The sequence below is a fragment of the Lepisosteus platostomus genome, chromosome 5 (genome assembly GCF_059453375.1).
Source record: "Lepisosteus platostomus isolate fLepPlt1 chromosome 5, fLepPlt1.hap1, whole genome shotgun sequence".
NCBI lineage: Eukaryota > Metazoa > Chordata > Actinopteri > Semionotiformes > Lepisosteidae > Lepisosteus > Lepisosteus platostomus.
In genome coordinates, this window is record NC_142615.1 from 33,676,843 (window position 1) to 33,703,039 (window position 26,197).

A 26,197-nucleotide genomic window follows, 5' to 3' on the forward strand; every position below is an offset into this window, starting at 1 on the left:
ACAGATCACACTCTCCTGAGGCTGTCTGCAGGATGTTCAGGACAGGCAGAGGTTTACTACAACGGCACCTGGGGCAGCATCTGTGCCAACAGCATGACAGACACCACAGCTGCAGTGATCTGTAAACAGCTGGGCTGTGGAGACAAGGGCACCATCAGAGAGACAAACTCCAGGCTGAGGCCTGATCCCAAATGGCTGGACTTTATCTCCTGTTGCAAACACGACTCCACCCTGTGGCAGTGTCCCTCCTCCCCCTGGGGTCAGAATGACTGCACAGACCGGGAAGTGGCTAACATCACCTGCTCAGGTACAGGGTGAAGAGTAATGCTCTGTGAATTAGTCTTTTGCCATATTTAGAACAGACAAAAGCTTTAAACTGAATTCTTATTAATTTATATCCAAGCATGTATATAAATGAAAGCAATGTCATTGTTATTAATTTTATAATAATAATGTTTTTATATGTTTTTACATGTAAAACAGTCAGAGACACTGCAGCCCTGAGCTGAGGAACAGTAACCATACAGCTCTCTTCCAGAGTCATTCAATACCTCACTAGTCTCTACTACAATCATTGAGCTAAAGACACTCAGTAGCCTCTGTGCTTTTGTCTACAGTCACAGATCTAATGACACTCAGTAACCTCACTGTTGTCTTTCAGTCCCCCTGGCTCTGCGCCTGGTTGGAGGCACTAACTGCTCTGGCCGGGTGGAGCTGCGGTACGAGGGCTCCTGGGGGACAGTCTGTGACGACTCCTGGGACCTGCAGGATGCCCAGGTGGTCTGCAGACAGCTGGGCTGTGGGGATGCAGTGAGCGCAGCAATAGAGGCCTCATTCGGACCAGGAAATGGCGCCATCTGGCTTGACGAGGTGAACTGCACAGGCAGTGAACTTCACCTGTGGGACTGCTGTCACTCTGGACTGAATCAGAGCGACTGTCGACACAAGGAAGATGCAGGGGTTACCTGTACAGGTGAGGAGAGTCTTAGAACTGTAGATGAACAAAGTACCAGATCGATGGAGAAGTTAGACTGATGTTACCCATACTCTATCACTGCTTAATATCTAACTGAATCAACTAAGATCATCAGTCACAAGATTGGGATGTTTTGTAGGCCTGTGTGTGTGTGAACAGCACTAGGCTTTAATTCCGAACAAGACACCATTCATCCTGCAATCCTAGATTTGACCTCAAGGAACAAATATAAAGATTTTCTTTTTATTAAGACCACTCTGAATTCAACTTGTTTTAAAACAGTGTTTTTAGATTCCCAGTGTAGATCTTGTGCTAGTGTCCTCTCTTTCCTCACTGATTTACTGACAGTCCTGATGGGTTAGATTGGGAATCCTTAACTTTTCTTCATTGATTTTAGGTTCAACCTGAAGCCATGAAAGCTCTATATGGGAACAGGAGGAGAACAGGACATGTGTCGAAGTGTATATGAGCCCAAGAGCACCTCTCCTGATCCCTGTTCATCCATTGTCTCCCCCTCTCTTAGGCAGAACCAGGACAACACCCCAGACACAGCCGCTGGGAGGCCTGTCTGCCTCGCCCCTGGTCCTCCTGCTGCTGGGGGCTCTGCTCTTCGTGGTGCTGGCCCTGTTAGTGGGGCAGCTGATCCAGAACAGGAAGCTGAGGAAAGGTAGGGAGAGAACCCGCCATCCACATAGTGACCTCTAGTGGTCATTTCTGTCACTCACATGGAACTGATATTCCTATAATTAACTTGAGGAATAAAGCTACTTTAAAATCACAATTGCCGATGTGAACCTGTCTTATTTAAAGATTTGTTGGATGTGAACCACTTTAATAGGGTAGAGAAATCCCACTGAAGTTTAAGAAAGATTATCAACAATTAAAGATGGACATATGAGGAAATTTGCAGATCCAGAATCATAACATGTATGTGCTCAAATGTCCAAAGTAGGTTTAGCAGTGAATTTTTTATCTTGTACTCCTCTCCCTGCATGTTAACCCTGAGTGTCTGTTTCCTCACACAGCCCTATCTAAGGGAGCACTCGCCCCCTATCATGATGCCATCTATGAGGAAATAGAGTACAAACTGGCCAGAGAGGGAACCTACAGCGCCCCCAGGAGAGGTGAGTGGAGAGAGTCTTCAGGTGTGATTAGTCTCCACCCTCTAAGGAAAATCTGAGGACTTACACTTGTAGAAAATCTCACTCAACTGGTTTCTGACAAAAAGAGTATTTTTTAGTTTTAAACCTGTAGGGTTTTTTCTCAACTGGTGTCAAACTAAGTGAAGAAAATCAACACAGCAGGATTCTGGATCTGCCTTATAAACACAAACTCACACCCTGGCTTCTCTTCCAGTAGAGGACAGTGAGGCTGCTGTCTGACTGCGGGTATGACTGATCTGTCCTCCTGTTCACAGGGAGATTCCTCTCTCAAGAGCTGCCCTCTGGATATGATGATGTGGAGGACAGTGAGGGAGACCCAGTACCAGGTGAGGGGAGATGGAGTCTGAGAGTGGGGAGTCTTCAGTCCAGTACTCACTCTCACCTCAAACCAGGATGCCATTTAGAGAACTTATGTTAATAAATCCTGAATTATATCAATATAACCACATGTGTCTGATACCTTATAAAGTCTGCTCTTCAGTGTTGCCTCACACTAGCCTTATCTCAGCAAATCACAGATGCTGAGCAAAGCTAGACCTGGTCAATACTGGGGTGGTAAACAGGGTGCTGCTCTAATTGGTTTTGATAGAAAAGGAGACTGGGGAACAGCATGCTGTAAAAACTGCCTTTCAGATCAGATAAATCAGCAATCCTAGAGTTTTGGCTTAACTATACACCTGTAGTGTGCTATCACGAGGCACCAGTTCTGTAGGGTTTGGGCATTTACTGGGACAATTATTAATTGTAGCAGTAAATCACAAAATTGATTCTTTTGATGGCTTTAGAATCCAACCATGCGAAATAACTCAAACAACGCACACACACAGGTACTAATACACGAGGATACATTTATTAATACATAGAATATGCATGTAAACCTAACAGATCTTATCGAGAGGGTTATCAGAATACAAAAGGTATATATTCATTCAGTTACAAAGAGTTACATATATCAAGAGGACATACGTTCAGCATATCATTCATTTAGACCGTTTCGTAATTGAACTTGGTTACGACTTCTACATTAGATACTCAAAACAAGTACATAACTCTTAGGAATTAAATTGATATCAACTGGTTGGGATAACAATTGAATTCTCGAGCTGTAATGCATTGAAGTTGAATACTCATCCAATCTCTGGGGATTCAGATCTCCTGCGGGCTCTCTGGCTCCATGCCAGGCTGTGCTGTGCGGCTTGCGACGGTGCACTGCTGATGCTCACTGACCGGTTAGTTAGTGTTGGCTTTAACTAGCAAAGTTTGTGCACAGGAGAAAAGATGACTGTGGGTCCCAGCAAGTCAGAAAGAGGACCGGTTCGTTCCTGATGAAGAGCTAGTTTTGAATAGTGATTCAGCTGTCCACAGTTCCGACCTGTTCACGAGGCTTGCTGCTGATGCTAACCTCGGGTGGATCCTCTGGTTACTCTCTGGCAACCTCCGCTCTCGACTCTTAGAACAAAGCAAAGTTCTGGCACTCGGACACACTTTCCACACTGACACTGTGACCTGAGTCCACTTCACTCCTCTGTTTCCATACTGACACTGTCTGTGACCTGAGTGCTCTGACCAATGAGTCACTGTCCTCATTGACTTTGTCTACAGGACCTGCAGTTTGTGTTTTATAACAGGGAGACCTTAAAGTTCCCTATTCAACTCAGTCTTTTTTTTGTACAATATGATATGTTTCAGAAATAAAAATATTAATTGATATAGAATTATGAATGTAACATTTCTGATGTTCAGGATTTTATATACATTTTCTTAATGTTTTGTTTTTAAAAATAAACTTTTTAAAACCATTGTGTCATTCATTTGTAATTTCTTAATTTTGTACAATTAAAAGACTATTAATAAGATATATAAGGAGCCTTTGGCCACTCACAATGATAAAACCAACCCCAGAAGGAGAGAATGCCTGAATGTTTGTGATCAATTCATCAGTATGACTTAATCCACACAAGGAGCAAAAGGCACTGTCGACAGAGCCAGATACAACACCACCAAAGAGACAACCTGGCTGTTATTTACATTTCCCTTCAAATCAAAAGGTTAAGACTCCTTGTCTTGCCATCAGGAGCGGCTCAATGTAAAACACAGCATCCCACAGCACTAGAGACACCCCAATATTCACTTTATACTGCTGGTGTTTATTACATAAATACTAAGATAATTCCACACTCACTTGTGTTATAAAATATTTATAAAACATGTTTGGAGGCTGACATATATTAACTTCTGCGTAGACAACACCATCCCCACCAAAGACGTACACTGCTTTTCAAATAACAAACCCTGGATCACCAGCGACCTGAAGGCTCTTCTGAATGACAAGAAGAGAGCCTTTAGGAGGGGAGATAAGGAAGAGGTCAAGCGTGTACAGAGGGAGCTAAAGCAGAAGTTAAGAGAGAGCAAGGACGCCTACAGGAGGAAGGTAGAGGACAAGCTGCAAAGGAATAGGGTGAGAGATGTATGGAGCAGCATGAGAGAGATCACTGGCTTCAAACAGGCTGGGGTTGCAACAGAAGGGAACCTGGAGATGGCCAACAAGTTGAACCAGTTCTTTAACAGGTTTGATTCTGGGTCCTCTGTGGCGCAACACCCATCCCCCACAGCCACACGCTCCCTAACCCTTCACAGCTGCAACTGCCCAACACCTCCTCCATCCCCCCACAAACATGGCCGCCTACAGCTACAACCCCCGACGGCTGCTCACCCACCCATCCCCCACAGCTGCCACTCTCCAACACCTCCGCCATTAACACCTCCAGCACTGAAAGCACTATGAGCATCATCCCCCGGGCCAGGCTGACCATCACAGCTGACCAGGTGAAGAAGGAGCTGAAGAGGCTGCACGAGGGTAAGGCCACAGGACCAGATAACATCTGTCCCAGAGTTCTGAGGGCCTGTGCTGATCAGCTGAGCGGAGTGCTCCAGCGACTGTTCAACCTGAGCCTGCGCTTGGAGAGAGTCCCGGTGCTCTGGAAGACATCATGCCTGGTCCCGGTACCAAAGAAAGGGTGCCCCTCTGTCCTCAACGACTACAGACCAGTTGCACTGACTTCTCACATCATGAAGACACTGGAGAGGCTGGTCTTATCCCACCTGAGACCCCTGGTCAGCTCATCACTGGACACCCTACAGTTTGCCTACCAGCCCAGTGTTGGTGTGGAGGATGCGATCATCTACATGCTGCAAAGGGCCTACTCACACCTGGACAGGGCTGGCAACACTGTAAGGATCATGTTTTCCAGTGCCTTCAATACCATCCAGCCCTTACTTCTAAGGAGGAAGCTGGAGGAGATGCAAGTCGATGCCTCCATGACCTCGTGGATCACTGACTACCTGACAGGCAGACCACAGTCTGTGAGACTTCAGAACTGTGTGTCTGAACTGGTAGTGAGTAACACAGGGGCACCTCAAGGGACAGTTCTTTCTCCATTCCTCTTCACCCTCTATACTTCGGACTTTAAGTACAACTCAAAGTCATGCCACCTGCAAAAGCTCTCAGATGACTCTGCAATTGTGGGATGTATCAAGGGTGAGCAGGAGGAGGAGTACAGAGAACTGGTCAGCAGCTTTGTGGAGTGGTGTGGGGTGAACCACTTGGAACTGAATGTTACAAAGACAAAGGAACTGGTGGTAGATTTCAGGAGGAAAAAGGTCAAACCTACTCCTGTCTACATCCATGGGAGTGGCGTGGAGATGGTGGACTCATACAAGTACCTGGGAGTGCACATCGACGATAGACTGGAATGGTCTAAGAACATCGAGGCCATCTATAAGAACGGACAGAGCCGACTTTACTTCTTGAGGAGGCTCAGGTCCTTCAATGTGTGTAGTAAGATGCTACACATGTTTTATCAGTCGGTGGTAGCGAGTGCCATTTTCTACGCAGTGGTGTGCTGGGGCTCTGGGATTAGAGCAGTAGATTCCAAAAGGCTGAACAAGCTCATCAGGAGAGCAAGCTCTGTCATTGGGTCTGACCTGGACCCCTTGGAGGTAGTGGCTGAGAGGAGAATGATGTCCAAACTAGAGGCCATCATGGACAACTTCTCCCATCCCCTCTATGACAGGCTTGCAGGAATGAAGAGCACGTTCAGCAATAGACTGATTCATCCACGGTGCGACAGGGAGCGCTACAGGAGGTCATTCTTGCCGTCTGCCATAAGACTGTACAACGCATCCACCTTGCGTCTTGGCAGAGGCAACAGCGACAGCGACCTGTTTCTGGACTAAACGCATATACACATCTACTGCTACATCTGTTCTCTTTTTTTTTCCTTTTCTTTTTCTTTTTCCCGTTTACAACCACTTTTGTGCAATATATGCCAGGGACCTGTGCAATACATTTATATCTATATTTATATTCATACGAGTGATACGATTTTCTGTGTACTGTTCTGTTCTAGTTTCCTCTTGTGTGTCCGGACTGTGAGTAACTCCTGTATTGTATTGTATGTATTGTACTATTATTATATAATTTGTTACACTGTGGCTGTGTTGTGTGTGTTAAGCTGCTGTTGCACTGCAATTTCCCTCACGGGATCAATAAAGTATCTATCTATCTACAGTAAAGACAGTAATACTGAAGCGATGGAGGTCCTGGAAAGGGTTAATAGAAACTTCTTGATTCTGTCCTGGAACAGAGCCCACAGCTGCCAGATCAGTGAGCCCTGAGCCCAGTTCACAGAGGAGAACCAGGAGAATATTGATTTTTTATTCTGCCTCTGAGAATTTTTCTTCTTTGCCAAGTGGTGTTACATCCCCTTCAGATACTCTACACAGACTGCCAGAGAGAAGATGAGAGAGATGGACAGATAAGAGCAGACAGAGCGAGAGAGACATACAGTACGTCTTGATGTACTTTGATGCAAGTGTTCATTTAATTTCTGGAACAAGCTATTTCTGAACTTCAAGAAATTCATACAACTTCTGAAAGATAAAATACAAATCTTGCTTATCCACTTGCACCTCCGTCGGCTTGATTTAGCTTAATACAAGTATTCACTTCCTTTTCTGGAAATTACAGCCTGCGAAAGATTAAATAAAGTTCTTGATTAATCTTCCACAGTGCAGAAGAAATACTGCCGGCTGGCAGGAAAATGCCAGTATTTTATTTTCTTTAACTACAAACGTATGAATGGTGAAAATGTGTCCCTGTGCAGTTATTAAACAGAGAGCTGGTGGTTAAACCCCACTCAGGGTTGGAGATTTAAAACGGTATTTCGGTTTAGCGAAGGTGAAAGTTTACCCACCCAGACGTTTGTACTTTCCAGCTCTTCCAACCAAAATTGACAAAAAACTGTTTTTCACACTGTGTCGTACGTGTGCTGAAACAAAACAGACCACCCCCTGTGAGCACAGTGATGAAGATCGCACCTTGACTGGTGTCTGGTGCACCCCGGAATTACAGATGGCCTTAAATCTGGGATATAGAGTGACTTGAAATGTATATTAAAAAGCGTGAGCAATGTAGTTAAAAATGTTTGTAATAAAATGGTTTGAATGTTACGTATTAAAAAAAGCTTGAGCAATATAACCGCAAATGTATAAAAAAAATATTGTATTGATTTTAATTCATATTTTGCGTTCTTTTTTAAATAATAACCACAGAGACAATGAAATGTTTTGATTTCATTTTTATTTTAGACGGTCGATTAACATTTATGACATGTTTTAAATTGGCATAAACATCCGCATAATTGAACATTCCCAGTGGGCAGTGATTCGTCGAATATACGTTTATTCTCGTCGAAAATATGGCTATACGTATATATACGTCGCTGCAACCGTAAAATCGATGACATTAATAAACGCATATATAACGTCGAAAACACATCTAACATAGTGCCTGAGGCTTTTTACTGTATATATCGTGTGTGCCGCAACTAGGAGTATACGGCACTCTGCACGAAGTAAATTATTTTCCCAGTAATTAATTAATGTATTATATTGATTACTATATTTATTATACACGTGTAAATAAATTAATTACTGCGAAAATAATTTACTAATCGTCTGGTGATATGGGTGCTTGTGTCAGTGATGATATTACACATCAGGATTCAAATGACTATGGGTACACTGAAGAAGTTATTACTTCTGAAGAAGAAATCTTGAACAAGGTTGAAATTTCTTACTCTGATGAATCTGATGTAACTGACCCCAGTCCTGAATCTACTGACCTTGTAGATGAGGCACAGACTGACCCAGCAAGGCCAAATCTACCGAACTTGTAGCTTGGTCTGCAAAGCATGGTTGTAAAAGACAGTGTTTCAATGATTTATTGGAGATATTGAGACATCAGGGGCACAAGCTTCCAAAGGATTGCAGGACTCTCCTACAAACACCTAATAAAGTGCAAATCAGTGATAAATGTGGTGGTCAGTACATTTACTTTGGATTAAAGAAAGGAATCCTGAAAAACATATCTTCTTCTAAAACATTCCAAGAAGGCATGCATTCTGTAGACCTGTGTATCAATGTTGATGGAGTTCCTCTCTTCAAATCTACATCTGTGTAATTTTGGCCTGTTTTCTGCTCTTTTCACCAATTCCAGCCTTTCTTTGTAGCATTATTTTGTGGGGGGTCCAAGCCTGAATCAGTTGATGATTATGTGAGTGACTTTTTAGAGGAGTTAAAGTTACTCACCAATAATGGCATTCACTTTGAAGACAGAGTATTTAATGTTACTGTGAAGGCTTTTATATGTGATGCCCCTGCACGCTCATATCTGAAATGCTGCAAAGGACACAATTCCTACTTTGGCTGCGAAAGATGCAAAATTACAGGGAGCTGGGAGGGAAGAGTTGCTTTCACAGGGGAAGAGGCATGTAATGATCGTACAGATGAACAATTCAAGAACTTTGAGTACAAGGAACACCAACAAAGACTTTCTCCCTTAGCTGCTGCTGGAATTGGGTGCATAAGCCAATTCTCCCTTGACTACCTGCATCTAGCTTGTCTTGGTGTTGGCAAAATAATTCTTATTTTCTTAAAGCAAGGACCAGCTAAATGTCGACTGTCTGTCAGGCAGAGGAAAGAAATTTCTGATAACTTGGAAATTCTTAGCGGAAAGATGCCTGGGGAATTTGCTAGACAGCCAAGATCCCTCTCAGAGCTTGACAGATGGAAGGCTACAGAGTTCTGCAAGTTCCTTTTGTATACAGGACCCATTGTGCTTCGTAATGTTGTATCAAAGTAACTATACACCCATTTTCTGATGCTAACAGTTGCTCTTTCAATTATGTTAGACTCGGACGAAAGAAAGAGAAATGCCTATCTCAACTATGCCCAAAAACTGCTTGATACCTTTGTTGACAATGCTCAGCATTTGTATGGACCAACATTTGTTGTATACAATGTGCACAGTTTGAGACATCTACATCAGGATGTGGTACAATTTAATTATCTGCATTCCCATTTGAAAAATTTTTACAGTCCTTGAAGAAACTAGTGCGGAACAGTCATAACCCTATAGCTCAAGTAGTAAAGAGAATGAAGGAGAAGGAAAGAGTTCAGAGCAACTGTGAATCATCTGGTTCACAGATGTAGATTTCGTCAAGACAAAAAGACTGTTGTTTCCTGTTGGATAATGAGGACTTTGCATTTGTGAAGGAGAAAAGAGCAGACAGAAGTCTTCTATGTGATGTTGTACGACAGACTCAGACTTGTAACTTCTTCACTGAACCATGTGAGTCAAAACTGCTTAATATTGTATATGTTAATAGTCTGGAGATGCATGCTAGGGAGAAATTCCTCTCTGTAAAAGAATTGCACAGAAAAGTAGTGTGTCTCCCATCTGGCTTCAACATTCCTGAAGTTATTACTACATTTTTTGCCTACATCTAATTACTCTATGAAATTGAGATGAAATTCACAAGTTATTTTTTTTTATTACGTCTGAGGTTATGTCACTGTACTTTCCTAAGTCTGGAGAACTGTCTACCATAAGCGAATTATATTCAAAGATTATTGGACTGGTGAACATTTTACGTCTATACTTAAATATTAAATTAATCTGCAATATTATATTAACAGCCCAGGTAGTCCAAACTGGGACCTCACCACGCAAAGTTGAAAGCCCTAAGCAAGTTATAAGACCAAAGTCTTCAACCAAACCCCAGAGTCACCTCAGCTTCCCACTCACCCTCGCCTTCTCCCTCATATCGATCAGGTGAGGAAATAAGGCTTTATAAATGTTTTAACACAAGGCTTTGTAGACATGAACAATAGTACATTACTTGTATCATATTAGTTAAATTAGTAAATTTAAGAATAGTTTGTGATCCCTCTGCAATTGATACATTTGATAGGTATGAGATTATTGATAATCTTTTTAATTTCTAGTTTCAAACCAGGATTGGTCAGATGGCAGAAATGATCCTGGAAGACTGTCAAAAAGTATGTCTTTTTTATTGTATAAAGTAATAAATAAAACTACCCATATTATAGTTTTACACAGAATGTATTTTAATTATGTGTAGGCTCGTATACAATATAAAAATATGTTGTGTTTTACCACAATGCTACAACCGACACAAACATATTCAAAATTGAAGCTATGTTTTTAATAAATACGCCAATGGAGTTTAATTAACATTGTTTATAGAATCCTAGTTCAATAACAAACTAAATGACTAAATTGAAATATTAAGCTGTGTGATAAAGTAAATGTTTTCCATAACTGAATTCATTTCAGAGTCTCCCAGCCAGAAGACCACGTCCAGACCAGAAGAGAAGAGAGATATCCTCTTTCAGAAGGAAGTACAGTTAAAATGAACTACAGATGTGGGAATTTTTACTTTTTAAGATTATAAATTGCATGTAGCAAATTAGTAACACTACAGTTATGCTAATGTGACAATAGTGTAAGAAAATCCTAACCTAATTCCTTTTAAATGCTGATATAAAATCTAAATAATTTCAGGAGTTTCAGAAGTGGGTATTGGGCCTCCTGATAGAGATGAGGGATGAATTGAGGCGTTTGGGTAGGTCCACAGAACCGGTAGACTCCCAATTCCACATCAGGAGGCTGACCACAATGGAAGAGTTCTGTGCATATGAGCAAGCACTTGACAGCATGGACAATCAAAACCTGCTGGTATGATATTATATTCTCACTGTGGTGTAGAAAATATTAACTACTAATGTTCTAGGTTTCAGATAGGTCATAATTTTATAGCCTATATCTGATTAATGATCCATCTCTGGCATACATTCATATTTTTAGTTTATAATGTATAATCTTGCTTATCCTTTAATGGCAAAATAAAGTGTTTTCATGTTCTAAAAAGTTACTACAATTTTTTTTTTACTTTGAAAAATGGTCACTTTGTATTTATAGACTGAGAAAATACTGCATAAAAGTGCAGTTAATATGTGAAAATGTGTTTGTTCCATTGAATGTGTAAATGGGTATGTCTGATTAGTTGATTAATGAAGATCTAGTAGCTTCTAATATTATTTCAAATATATTATTTCCAAATAAACCAACTTTGGAGAGTAGGTGGCAGTGATGTCAGAGAGAGTGTGTTCACAGTCTTGTCAAGGTATTGCTTATTGATTTTTAAAAAATGTTTTTAAATATTAGTTAAAATATCCACAGAATTGGCTTATAGATACCTATGTGTTAACCACTGAATGTGCAAGGTGTAAAACTGCAAAATTGTCTTTTAAAATATAAGGGTTACATGCTACATTTGGTCCTAAATATTTGAGTAAATAAATGTTGAATGGAAACTCACTTGAAATAATGTCTAAATACAGTGAGAATTTGGTTTTCAGACTAATGACATGTGAACTGATGACAGAATTCAACTTTGCTGTCACAAACCGAAAAGATAAACAACAAAAGAGTGGCCTGGGAGACACAAATCTTTATAGAGTAATTAAAGGTACTCTTATTCTAAGTTGTACTTTGGGTACTCTTTAATTAGGACAGACTTTATTGCTCAACTGCTATGATGCAAGCCAAATTTTATCCGTTTATTTCAGCTTTGAGCTTTGAGCAGTAAACTTTAATGGTTCATTTTTTAGATTATACTCAAGAAGATATTAATCATCATTTATTTGAGTAGTAATATTAAATAATTTTCTCCTAGCTGCGGTGCTGAAGTCCCACCCTACATCAACAGAAAAAGAAATAAAGGAGCACGCAATGCGTTACTTGAAGAATGCATATGAAAGGCAGGGAGTCAGGAGATCTGGACACTGAAAATAATAGGTTTCTGGTTCTAACTGTTAGGGCAATTAGACAGGGTTTGCAAATGGTGGACAAAAATCGTCTTAACTTCCATTGTAATATTTTTTTTTCTTGGAAATATAGAAGTTTTACATTTTAAAATTTATATTTGAATCAAAAAAGTGGTTTTGAGTTAGTGTGTTAATGTAATTAGTTTCTGTTTGTCATTACTATACTGTATATTGATGTTACCAGAATTTGTAGCTGAAGTTTAAGACTAGTTGTGTTTTTTTATGATTATTGCTTATATGTTGATTGTTGATTGACTGTATACAATGTATAATTTGAAATACATATTTTTCAGGTGTGAATGTGTATTTTCAGAATAAATTTCTAAACCAAATCATTGGCTTGGTTTACTAGTTTCTACACCTATAAAACCTATCTTTGATGTATAATAGACCTCTACCCATATACGTATAATAGACCTCTAAACTTATCCGTATAATAGACCTCTAACCTTATACGTATAATAGACCTCTAAAGTTATCCGTATAATAGACCTCTAAAGTTATCCGTATAATAGACCTCTAACCATATACGTTTAATAGTCTTCTAACCATATATGTATAGCAGTCCTCTAAAGTTATCCGGAACTCCAACTATATATGTATAATAGTCCTCTAAATTTATCCGTATACTAGAACTCCAATCATTTATGTATAATGAACATATAATCATAGATGTATAATTGACGTATAACGATAGACGTATATTTAATTCTAGACGAATTGCAGACCACATTTATACCTCTTTTGCCCACTGGGTCACTCGTATTTAATACAGTCTCATTTTAATAAATTCCCCCGTTTCTCTGGTAAGTCGTGACACATAAGGATCCTCCAATTCTAACTATAGGTTCCCTGACACAGAATGGCCTCTCTCATGTGTGAATGCGCTGGTGGGTTTTTAAGTTACTTGACTGACTAAAACTCTTCCCACACTGACTGCAGCTGAACGGTCTCTCTCCTGTGTGAATGCGCTGGTGGGTTACTAAGGCACTTGACTGACTAAAACTCTTCCCACACTGACTGCAGCTGAAAGGTCTCTCTCTTGTGTGAATGCGCTGGTGGGTTACTAAGTTACTTGACCGACTAAAACTCTTCCCACACTGACTGCAGCTGAACGGTCTCTCTCCTGTGTGAATGCGCTGGTGCCTTTTTAAGTGACTTGACTTACTAAAACTCTTCCCACACTGACTGCAGTTGAAAGGTCTCTCTCCTGTGTGAATGTGCTGGTGGGTTTTTAAGCCACCTGACCAACTAAAACTCTTCCCACACTGACTGCAGCTGAACGGTCTCTCTCCTGTGTGAATGCGCTGGTGGGCTATTAAGCTACTTGACTGACTAAAACTCTTCTCACACTGACTGCAGCTGAATGGTCTCTCTCCTGTGTGAATGCGCTGGTGTGATTGTAAGTTGCTTTTCAAATTAAAACTCTTCCCACACTGACTACAGCTGAATGGTCTCTCTCCTGTGTGAATGCGCTGGTGGACTATTAAGCTACTTGACTGACTAAAACTCTTCCCACACTGACTGCAGCTGAATGGTCTCTCTCCTGTGTGAATGCGCTGGTGGACTATTAAGCTACTTGACTGACTAAAACTCTTCCCACACTGACTGCAGCTGAATGGTCTCTCTCCTGTGTGAATGTGCTGGTGGGCTATTAAGCTACTTGACCGACTAAAACTCGTCCCACACTGGCTGCAACTGAAAGGTCTCTCTCCTGTGTGAATGCGCTGGTGGATAATTAAGTTACTTGACTGACTAAAACTCTTCCCACACTGACTACAGCTGAACAGTCTCTCTCCTGTGTGAAAGTGCTGGTAGGGTTTTGAAATGCTAGACTGACAGAAACGCTGCTTCTCCCCGTGCCATAATGGCAGTTTGTCCACTCCATCTGAGCAAGGCCTTGAGTGATTCTTCCTCATCCTCTGATCGTGCTGGGGTCTCTTATTCTGCAAATGCTCCATGGAATGGTCTTGCTCTGTGTGCGGAAACTGAGATTTGTTTTCTCCAGCGTGTCCTTCAGTGTGCTGCTCAGAAGTGTGAATCATCTGGGACTCCATCCCCAGCTCTCTGAGACTAAAACCCCCCAGTTCATTCAGCTGTTCCTCTCTTTGCCCAAGAACAGACATACTCTCCAGTTCATTAAAACTTTCAACAATTTTCTCAGTAATCAGATTATTAAACCTGTGTGTAAAGTCATCAGAATATAAGGGATCATATGATTGTTTTAGACTCTGCAGTGACAGTCTCTCCACTTGAACAGAACAAGGCCTAATTCTTATCAAGCCCTGTAGGAGCTGCTGTTGCTCCTCCCTGTTCTGACTCTTCTCTGTGTGCTGTGACTCAGTACTGTTCTCTTTACCAGGCACATCAGTCTGCTGCTCTGCAGGGTCAATCAACTTGGGATCCACATCCTGCTCTGTAAGATTTAAAACATCCAGTTCTTCACTGTGCTCTTGTACAGAGACACAGCCCAGTTCATTACAACCTTGTGTAATATTGATTGTGTCCAGATTATTCATCTTCTCTGTAAAATCATCACATATTAAGAGCCCAGGTGTCTCACTCTCAGGCTCCGTCTTCATCATGGGCACAGAGTCCAGATCCTTGACACTCTGTCTACTTTCTGTGTGCTGCTCACTAAGTGCCTCTTTCCCTGCTGCGGCAGTGAGCTCTGTCTCCTGCTTCAGACTGGAGCCCCACTCCTCCTTACTGTGTTGCTGTTCAAGAAGAGCCCTTTCCCCAGCGTCGGAGAGAACACTGGCCTCTGAGCCTGTAAACACAGGACAAGAAGACACGACCTTTATAAGAATAAACTTTATTTATAGTTTTATACCTTTAGAGGTGGCTTCTCAAAGCATTTTACAGAATGCCAACAACAAAAAATACACAAAATTAGCATGATGAGAATACACAGTTAGAGGAGACAGTAGACAGTGGTACTGAGTACAGTAGGAACAGAGCGGTACAGAACAGTTCAATAAAGGCTCTTCTGAAGAAAAAGTTTTTAAGTCTGGATTTAGAGTTTAGAGAAGGTGACTCTCTGATATCCTTGGGGAGAGAGTTCCAGAGCATGGGGCAAAACAGGAGAAGGCCATGTCACGAATAGAGTGTAGACAGACTGGGGAACAAATAGTTGAACACAATTAGAAGAGCAAAGATTGCAAGGTAGGGAGTAGGGTGATAATATCAGACAAGTATGGAGCTGCCAAGCCAAGCCAAGACATGGAGAGTCTTATAGGTGAGCAGGAGGATTTTTAAGTCGATGTGAAACTTACAGGAAGCCAGTGCAAGGACTCCAGGATAGGAGTCATGTGATCATTTGTACTAGACCTGGTCAGGATTCTGGCTGCTGAATTTTGGACATACTGGAGTTTGTTCAATGGGGATTTAGAATCCCCAGAGAGTAGAGCGTTACAGTAGTCAATTTGGGAGAAGACAAAATTTTTCAGTCACAGTTAGTGATAACACAGGGCGTTGTCGAGCAATATTTATGAGGTGAATGAAAGATACTACACTACACTTGATCTTAGCCAAAAGGCCGAGAAGCGAATGAAAGTGAATGAAAGATGTTCTGACAACATGCTGCACATGTGTGTCGAACGTCAAATATGTTTTTCAATTTAGACTGAAGCTCAAGTACAAGATCATCTACAGATAGGGTTACACATTGGTTGTACAAAGTTGATGGGTGGTGCCAATAAGCATGACTTCTCTCTTGTCACAGTTAAATGAAGGAAATTTTGAGTAACCCAAGTTTTTATATCGGGGATGCAAATAAATAGAATAGAGACAGCCACATCAGCGTCAGGTTTGGTAAGGATGTATATTTGAGTAACATCAGCATAGTAGTGATAGCTGAGGCCATGTGATCTTAAAAGCTTTAAACTACACACACACATACTAGTACACTCACAATCAATTTGGGTTGTTTAAACATAGTGGAATAAGTGGGTATAAGGGTGTGTTCTGATTTAGCTTGGTCAGAAACCTAACTACCATGTAAAAAGTAAGTCTACAGTAATAATATCACAATTACATTAGATTTACATTAACAGTGCACTGAGAGAGAGAGAGAGAGAGAGAGAGAGAGAGAGAGAGAGAGAGAGAGAGAGAGAGAGAGAGAGAGAGAGAGAGAGAGAGAGAGAGAGAGAGAGAGGGTAATACAGACACATTGACTGGACACTACAGCACATTAACACTGCACTGAGAGAGAGGGGTTAATACAGACACACTGACTGGACACTCCAGTACATGAACACTGCACTGAGAGAGAGGGGTTCATACAGACACACTGACTGAACACTACAGGACATTAAAACTGCACTGAAAGAGAGGTTAATACAGACATGCTGACTGGACAATACAGTACATTAACACTGCATTGAGAAAGAGAGGGGTTAATGCAGACACACTGACTGACTGGACACTCCAGTACATTAACACTGCAATCAGAGAAAGGGGTTTAATACAAACACACACTGACTGACTGGACACTCCAGTGCATTAACACAGCACTGAGAGAGGGGTTCATACAGACACACTGATTGAACACTACAGTACTTTAAAACTGCACAGAGAGAGGCAGGTTAATACATACACAATGACTGGACACTACAGGACATAAAGACTGCACTGAGAGAGAGGGGTTAATAGATACATACAGACTGGACACTACAGCACATTAACACTGCACTGAGAGAGAGGGGTTAATAGATACATACTGACTGGACACTACAGGACATTAACACTGTACTGAGAGAGAGAGGTGAATACAGACACATTGATTGACTGGACACTACAGTACATTAACACTAGACTGAGACAGGGGGCTTATACAGACATGGACAAACTGGAATTTAGAGCATACTACCACTTCACTGAGAGATGAGTTAATACAGACACTGATTAGACACTACAGGGCATAAAGTCTGCACTGAGAGAGAAGGGTGAATACAGACACATTGACTGCACAATACAGTACATTAACACTGCATGGAGAGAGGCGGGATAATACAGACACCGACTTGACACTACAGGACATTAACACTTCACTGAGAGAGAGGGGTTATAGATACATACTGACTGGACACTACAGCACATTAACACTGCACTGAGAGAGGGGGGTTAATAGATACATAATGACTGGACACTACAGTTTATTAACACTGCACTGAGAGAGGGGTTAAACACAGACTGACTGGACACTATAGGACATTAACACTGCAATCAAAGAAAGGGGTTAATACAGACACACTGACTGCACACAACAGGATAATAACACTGCACTGAGAAGAGGGGGATTAATACAAATACACTGACTGCACACTACAGGTAATTAACACTGCACTGAGTGAGAGGTTAATACAGACACTTTCTGGACACTACAGTACATTAACACTGCATTGAGAAAGAGAGAGATTAATAGAGACACACTGCACATTACAGTACTTTACTCTGCACAGAGAGAGGTGTGTTAATACATACACACTGACTGGACACTACAGTACATTAACACTACACTGAGAGAGAGGGGTTAATACAGACACACTGAGTGGACACTACAGTACACTGACACTGCAATAAGAGAAAGGGGTTAATACAGACACACTGACTGACTGGACACTACAGTGCATTAACACTGTACTGAGAGAGAGGGATTCATACAGACACACTTACTGCACAGTACTGTATATAAACAATGCACTTACAGATGCAGCCATTCAAAATGGGTGAGGTATTTCGCGGCATACCCCGGTGGGCGTGTCACAGTATCACGCAGTATAACGCGGTATCACGTGTGTCACGTGACTAACTATCCGGCGTTGCCTTGTAAAACCGCCAGGGGGAGCTTAACCTCTCATGTACAGCATTTGAGCCTTTAATTTTGAACTGTGTATTACAGTATGTTAATCATCAGTCATTAAAATGTTGGTACATATTATGAAAGCAAGATTGCTCAGTTGGACAGAAGTACACAACCTACCTTTATCAGAAATATTTATGCATCAAAGCCTTTACTGAAGATATTACTAATAGTATTGATAATGGATGACTTTGGACAAGCTGTATACTCAAAGTATAATTTCTTTAGCACATTTGTACAAGCACTTGGAATCTGTCCAAGCCATACTTTGTCAGGCATTTCGTTTTACTTCAACGGGGCATAAAAACTTCCTTGCTTTTAACAGGGCGTTTCATAATTTCTAGCTACGAAAATGATTTAAAATGCGACACCTATCATTCAACTAGAGCTTAAAATATCACAAGGAAAAATACACACCGGTATTCCATTTCTCCCTAAACATTGTAAGCTTCGAAGTCTTTAACTAACGTGATACCGGAGTCAACAAGCATACTTTTAGAATTTGATTAAAAGGGAATATAATATGGAATCGCGTATCTAAAGAATTTAATAACGGTATGATTATATCCGTGTACTGCGGCAGGACTGTGTAAGGCTGTTTCGCCTACCTGATCATGCGAGCTGTCTTGTATCCTACTGGTCTAGGTGCGTGACTACCAGCTGGCAGGTTGTGTGTTCGAATCCAGCTGGTGCTGGACTTTTATTTTAACAAACATTTCTTTGAAAAAATAGGTAAGCGATATTATGGACAATCAATTGACTTTTATATTTCAAAATATCGCAACATGATCGATATTTGCGATATTTTGAATATATCTTCCCTTCTGACAGCGGTTCCTGCTTCTATTGTGTGTGTGTGTGCAACAGCAAATTTTTATAGAGAAATGGAGGCTGGACAGTATGCGTTACAATATAAACATTTATATTGATTTAAATCGTGTTCTGATTTAAATCGCAAACGCGTGTTTAATTATGTGTTTTTTAATCATGATCAGGCTAATGCATTTCTACATTTTCTGTATGAACCAGCTTAGAGGTTCATACAGAAAGACAGCTTGTGTTTAAATTGAGTGTAAGGTAATTTATGCTTCTAAAGTCATGGTCAGTATTGTTGTACTGTGCTGTACTGTGTCACATTATTTTATAGCGTTTTTATTGCGTTATTAAATCCGGTGGCGCTGTGTTAGTTTCCTGACTCACATTATTTAAACTGCGACACTGATCACTCATCTCTAAATAAACTTTATTTTATATAGCGTTTTAAGCGAATAGGTAATTAGATTGCTCATAAACCTAATCACTTTTTCTACATAAACACAGCGTGATTGCTCTCTGAAAATGCTTTTCCTTTATTTTTAAAGTAGGCTCAGATTTCAACTATAGATCGTATTATTATAAACTTTCTTGGAAAAATGTATTTTATGTAAACCATGTTTGCTATTAATTCATTTAGGGCTAAAATACGTTCATTGTCTTCTAATCGAGTCGAGTTGACATTGGAAGCCTGCCACACCCGGACCGTTAAACCAACGCATTAGCACGTCAAAGCCCATTGAGCCAGTATTGGCTTTAGTATCCCCCCCTTCTCCCCTCAATTCAATTCAATTCAAGGTGTTTTATTTGCATGACAGATGGGTACAAGCAGTGTTGGGTACTGTATGTATATTGTAACGCTTACGGCAGACAGGCACTGTGTAGGAGCCGACACACCAGAGCAGCGCCTGCAATTTTTATATTTATAACTTAGTTTTTAAAATAAGTCAAGCAATACGAAGCATCTCCTTTTACTTAGTGCCTGAGCATACTGCAACGCGTGTGAAGCCCATAAACGATATTAATTTTGGAACTTAAACATACAGTATATGGCTGGTCTCGGTACTTTAAAGAAAACATACACACCAGTATTCCATTTCTCCCTAAACATTTTAAGCATCGAAGTCTTTAACTAACGCGATACCGGAGTCAACAAGCATACTTTTAGAATTTGATTAAAAGGGAATATAATATGGAATCGCGTATCTCCAGAATTTAAAGACCAGACAATCGCAAACTCGTTTTCAATAAAATTATTTTATTAATTCAGCAGTTTGTGAGAGGGACATCCAGCAGGGAGAGACACACACACCGGTTTTCATTGACAACATTGTTTTTTTTTCAATTCCTCTTGTCTAACAGGAATGTTTTGTTTGTGGACAGACTGTTAGACAAGAGGAAAAGACCGCCTCCTCCTACGAAGCATTTCGTTGATCCGATCACGAATTCTTTTCCAGTCGTACGCAGCAAGGGTTGAGAATCTCCGATTCACCATCGTACTAATGGTTTCCCGGAGATTGGGTTAAAAAAAAACAAAAAACATACTAACAACTGTGCCATCCTACTCTTTAGTTAATACATTTTATTATTCATGAACAGTTAACATTGTTAGCAAAATATTTTGAATTATATTTAACCCTATTTTTTCTTTAGTTTTGTATTTAACTTATTATATGATAGTCAGACTTAATGTATATTTGAACAATGAAAATATATTTTTACAAGATTTTACATTAAGCACTTAAAATTAATATGGTTAATAATAGTAAACTGTAACATGCTGTAACAAGATTGGTTACAAGAAGAAAATGCTTTCAGAGAAAATGTTTCAACCAAACCTGTTCCCACACACCCCGCCCCCACTACCATTAGAATATACACAAACATTTTAGCGTTTCATTCTGAGCAGAAGACCCTCACACCTGAAGAGTGCTGGCTGTGACGAATTAAACCGGTTTTACAGGTTTCAATCACAGACCATGTGACATGGGACTCAGTAAACTACAGTAACACCGTATTTGATAACGCTTTAAAAACGCTACAAAATAATGTGACTTGGCACAGAACAAGTTTACAACACAGTACAAAGATAAATGCTGACCATGACTTTAGAAGCATAAATTGCCTTACACTCAATTTAAACACAAGCTGTCTTTAGCCCTCTAAGCTGGTTCATACAGAAATGTAGAGATCTAGGCTCAGAACACACAGCTTCATTAGCGAGTACATATGCTGGACAACTAGAGAAGACGTTTTACAGAGGATGGATTTTTAGGAACATCCCATCAGACATCCCATCATATTCACAACGTGAAATCTAGAAAATAATATTACGTAACCAAAATCCGCAATATGGAAACAGAACCTGTGTAATTGTTGATAGATGATGTACTCGTAACATTTTTTCAAGACGAACTACAACATTTAAAAAATGACTTGTATGTACTTGATATCTCTAATCAATCCACGGGTCCCAGCACAAAACGAAAGTAAAACGCATACCGTTTCTCGCTTCTTATTGCTCAAAAGTAATTTGACCGTATGAAATGCATAATATAAACCTAGAAACATATACGTGAGCAGTACTTAAGCACTGTAGTATCGGTGTTAAAACATACCTCTCAAATACTGTAAATCAAGTTAAAAATATCTCAAGACCGATTCTGGTCGTAATGAAACCATGCAAGGGAGTTTTTATGTCCGTTGCAGTTCTTTTGCAACATGAATATAATTATATCGTTATTAATTTCTTGAGATACGCGATTCCATATTATATTCCCTTTTAATCAAATTCTAAAAGTATGCTTGTTGACTCCGGTATCACGTTAGTTAAAGATTTCGAAGCTTACAATGTTTAGGGAGAAATGGAATACCGGTGTGTATTTTTTTCTTTAAAGTACCGAGACCAGCCATATACTGTATGTTTATGTTAAGATTTCCCTTCAGTGGTAAAATTAGATATGAATATTCAATACTTAAACGGGCACAGTTAAGACATTAAATATACATATACACATTGTATACAGTACAGTTTGCATACGGTAATATGTTTATGTTACGCGATTAAAAAATAAATAAATAAAACTGGAAGGTCCAGCACCACCATTATGTTTATATGGTTGTTTTTGTTGGTTGGTTGTTATTATGGTTATTAATAATACGATCTATAGTTGAAATCTGAGCCTAAATAAAAAGAAAAAGCAAGTGATTAGGTTTATGAGCAATCTAATTACTTATTCGTTTAAAACGCTATATAAAATAAAGTTTATTATTAATTTGCTGGACAGAGCGGTGAACATTATTATGCATAAGACAAAGATAACGATCCTGATCAGTTTAGAAATCTGTGTACGCTGTAAGGTTTTTACTTCTTAAACTTTTAAAATACACGTTTTGAATAGAAAGAAATCCTCTTCCTGGTAGTGTGTATAGCACACCAGCACGTCTTTTTTCTCCAATCAGAGGGGTGTCAGATAGTGTCAGCCAATCACCATTCTGCGTTGGGTAGCAACGGGTGACTGTTCTCAGGTGGAAGATGTAAACAGCTTAATGTTCGTGTTAAATAATTTTTTTTAATTCAATTAAACGGGCACGGTTAAGACATCAAATATACATATACATACTGTATACAGTACAGTTTGCATACGCTAATATGTTTATGTTACGCGATTAAAAAATAAATAAATAAAAATGAAAAGTCCAACACCAACTGGATTCGAACACACAACCTGCCAGCTGGTAGTCACGCACCTAGACCAGTAGGCTACAAGACAGCTCGCATGATCAGGTAGGCGAAACAGCCTTACACAGTCCTGCCGCAGTACACGGATATAATCATACCGTTATTAAATTCTTTAGATACGCGATTCCATATTATATTCCCTTTTAATCAAATTCTAAAAGTATGCTTGTTGACTCCGGTATCACGTTAGTTAAAGACTTCGAAGCTTACAATGTTTAGGGAGAAATGGAATACTGGTGTGTATTTTTTTCTTTAAAGTACCAAGACCAGCCATATACTGTATGTTTACGTTCCAAAATTAATATCGTTTATGGCCTTCACACGCGTTACAGTATGCTCCTATTCTTTTTATGCTCAGCTACTAAGATTTCCCTTCAGTGGTAAAATTCAATATCTACAACGGGCACAGTAAAGGCGTTTACAGTACAGTAAGTCTTTCTACGACAGACCAACGGACCACGAGTGCCCCTGTCGGTCAACCAATCACGCACCGCGGTATCGCGTGTCATCTTACCTGCGGTATCTGTACTGCGGTGTCTGTACCGCACACTTTGAATGGCTGCATCTGTAGAGAGAGAGTGGGGTTAATACAGACACACTGGATTAATATTCCAGAGGAGTCAATACAGACACAGACCCTGGACGACAGTAATACTTAAACCAATTAAATAATGTTTATAAACACAATTATTAGTATACTTATAAAAATTTAGACCAATACAACGTAAATACAATATTTATAAATGTTGTTTTCATAATGACTTTGGAGTACAAATTGATTCAGTGGAACAATTGTTGAATGTGAACGAGGTGTTTTCAGCACCGTAACCGGACAAAGTTCAGTTTCCAGTAAAGAATCCCGTTGCTACATCACACAAGTCTTTCCCACGTCACTATGCATCTCTCCACTATATTCTCATCTCTTTCGGAAAGTATTTATTTGATGACAGTTTGATACTTTATTAGAACGCGTACTGATAATGAGAATGTTTACTATTGTGAGATGTTTTCTTTAAAATAAAGTTTGTTGTTTAAAAAAAATCTCACTATTGAGTTAGTTATAGACACTGGTTTTTAACACACACACTCTGACTTCATACAAGTCACCACACTGACCTGAGAGCTGCAGTTCCGTGTCCATTTTTTCTTTTATTTCTGCAGTGACTTCACAGAGAAGCGTATGTCCAACATGATCTGTCTGTCCCTGATCTCCTCCTGCTCCCGACGCCTTCTCCCACAGCTGCAGTCTCCACTTCAGGCTCTCGTTTTCTTTCTTCAGATGCGCCATTTCACTCCCGACACTGTCCTCCACACACTGTGTGATTTTAAACACGGCACGTCTCACCAGGACCTGGGAGACGCTGCGGAGTTTGTATTGAAACTCGTCCTCAGAATCAGAAATCCTGTTTCCAAAAACTTCTGACATTTCATACACGATCGATTTGAGCAAAACCTGCATGAACGAGTCAAGCTGGGTTTGCAGATTTAACAAGCACTCCGCCATCCTTCTTCAGAGTCGATCAGAAACAAAGGCTGACTTGCGATGTTTAAACAGAACTGCTTCTTTATTTTTATTCTTCACAGATTCTATTGTCAGGGCTGTGCTCTGTTCAAGCATAAACACAGTTGACAAGATGCTACGTTTTCAGAAACTGAAGTTATTAAAAAAAAAAACTTTCTTCTTTATAGAAAGAAAATCATTCAAGCACCCACGGGTATGCTGGGTAGCGCCGTGTGATGACGTCATTCGTTAGCGCGGCCGCGGCTTCAAAACAACCGAGAAGCGGAGCTGAGAAAGAGGAGTTTCTGCAGACGGATATAAACTTAACTGCACCTCCTAGCGCCACCTAGTCAAGAGAAGTGAATCACCTGCGACTTGCACCGTTCGTAAGTGAATTTTGTAAAACGGAACAGATTTATTGTTTTGCCCTACCACAACGAAAACGTCTCCCTTTGCAGGTTTTTGGTTAAAGAAAAAAAATGCTGTCATATCCTTCCCAGCTGGCAGTATTTATTCTGCAGCATAAGCAAAATTTGTATTTCATATTTCGCAAATTGTATGCATTTCTCGAAAAACACGTTGTCCCAAGAAAGGAAATAAATACTTCCATTAACAAAATCAAGCCATATGTGATTGTCCTTAATGATACATTCTGTATGACAAGACAGGAAGAAACGCACCTCAGGATTCCAGACACAGGATCTCCTGTTTATTGAGAGAAGTTTTAACCATCTGTCAGTTTTCATGTCCAAGGAGCTCAATTTGCATTCCATGTACAACAGCGTGTCCTCTACACCCGCCACTGAAGCACAGCACAGGCTCAGCATCTTGACATCTCCCTAACAGAGACACGCAGAGACCTTTTGGTGGGCAGTGGCTCAAAAGTGGAGAAGAGACAATTTCTGGAGCAGGATTTGTTAAGTTGGAGTATTCTGGACACAAATCAGTGCCCGCTTGTATTTCTGTTTTTTTTTTTTTTAATTTTACAGAAAGTTTAAATGTGACTTTTAAGGCATTATAATTCACAACCTTGGCAAAAAATGGTTGTCCATAATTGTTGATTATGTTTGATGAACAGACAAAATATGACAACCCCTCTACTGAGCATATACTTTATTTTCCTGATGTAACAGATCTTAACAAGAGGGCAAAGTAAATAAAATAATTAGCATCTAATTACATGCAATACCAAATGCAATCTTTTTCCATCTTAAGAGCAAGGGTTCACATGATACATCAATTCATTTTTTTTTTCCCAAAAAAGTGTGTATTGTGGGACAAATAATCAGGAAGTCGCTATAAATTATCATCTGGTACCAATTTATTTATGTATATCAGAATCAATGATGCTCCAGGAGATGCTGGAACTCACAATCTCAACATGACTCTGCTGTATAAGTATGCTGACCTATTGCACCACCGGAGCAGCGTGAGTCCCTCTCCTCACACAGACTGACGCTGCACAAACAGGGTGAAACAAGCAGGGTTTTGGCTGTAGATCCATCTCCACATGAGGGAAGGGGACAGTAATACAGCAAGGAAAAGACAGGAGAAGACACAAAAAGAAATGTGCTCACTGCAAAGGAGGAAGGAAAGATGTGCTCAGACACATAAAACAGATTGGTGGATAATTTGAAGCGACTTTTTTATTGTCAATCAGCACACGGATTTCCCTTCATCTGTCTTGCTGTGGAGGACATGACGGGAAAGGGAGAGGACATGAGGCTCATGTACAGGGGGATCATGAGGTGTGTCAGGGTGAATGGTTCCCTCACGATATTCTTTCCCGTGACCAGGTAAATGTGGCAGGGTTGCCCTCTGTCTGCCCTGCTCTACTCCTCAGTGGCTGAGCCCTTGGGCCTGGCGATTCTCAGGAAGGAGCGGG

The 26,197-nt window shown here is 40.3% G+C and overlaps 1 protein-coding gene and 1 pseudogene across 2 annotated transcripts in view; one reads left to right on the top strand and one right to left on the bottom strand.

The window, feature by feature from the left end:
* Nucleotides 1-26,197, top strand: part of LOC148665690 (scavenger receptor cysteine-rich type 1 protein M130-like) — a 267,138-nt pseudogene that overhangs the window by 23,250 nt on the left and 217,691 nt on the right. Inside the window, exons 7-8 of the transcript XR_015936280.1 lie at nucleotides 5-307; nucleotides 662-967. The product of XR_015936280.1 is annotated as a scavenger receptor cysteine-rich type 1 protein M130-like (transcript). The remainder of the gene's footprint in view (nucleotides 1-4; nucleotides 308-661; nucleotides 968-26,197) is intronic.
* On the bottom strand, nucleotides 7,764-24,538 carry LOC148665691 (uncharacterized). Its single transcript, XM_088632343.1, has 3 exons — nucleotides 23,928-24,538; nucleotides 23,326-23,376; nucleotides 7,764-15,163 (listed from the first exon to the last, which is right to left on the bottom strand). The coding sequence occupies exons 1-3, from the start codon at nucleotides 24,313-24,315 to the stop codon at nucleotides 13,266-13,268; spliced, it is 2,337 nt and encodes a 778-aa protein (XP_088488469.1). The 5' UTR covers nucleotides 24,316-24,538; the 3' UTR covers nucleotides 7,764-13,265.

Coding starts and splice junctions, on each gene's coding strand:
- LOC148665691 (XM_088632343.1), bottom strand. CDS start 24,315: ATGGCGGAGTGCTTGTTAAATCTGCAAACCCAGCTTGACTCGTTCATG. Junction 23,377..23,927: donor CACGGAACTGCAGCTCTCAG/GTCAGTGTGGTG, acceptor CTCTCTCTACAG/ATGCAGCCATTCAAAGTGTG. Junction 15,164..23,325: donor CCGCAGTACAGATACCGCAG/GTAAGATGACAC, acceptor CTGTGTTTACAG/GCTCAGAGGCCAGTGTTCTC.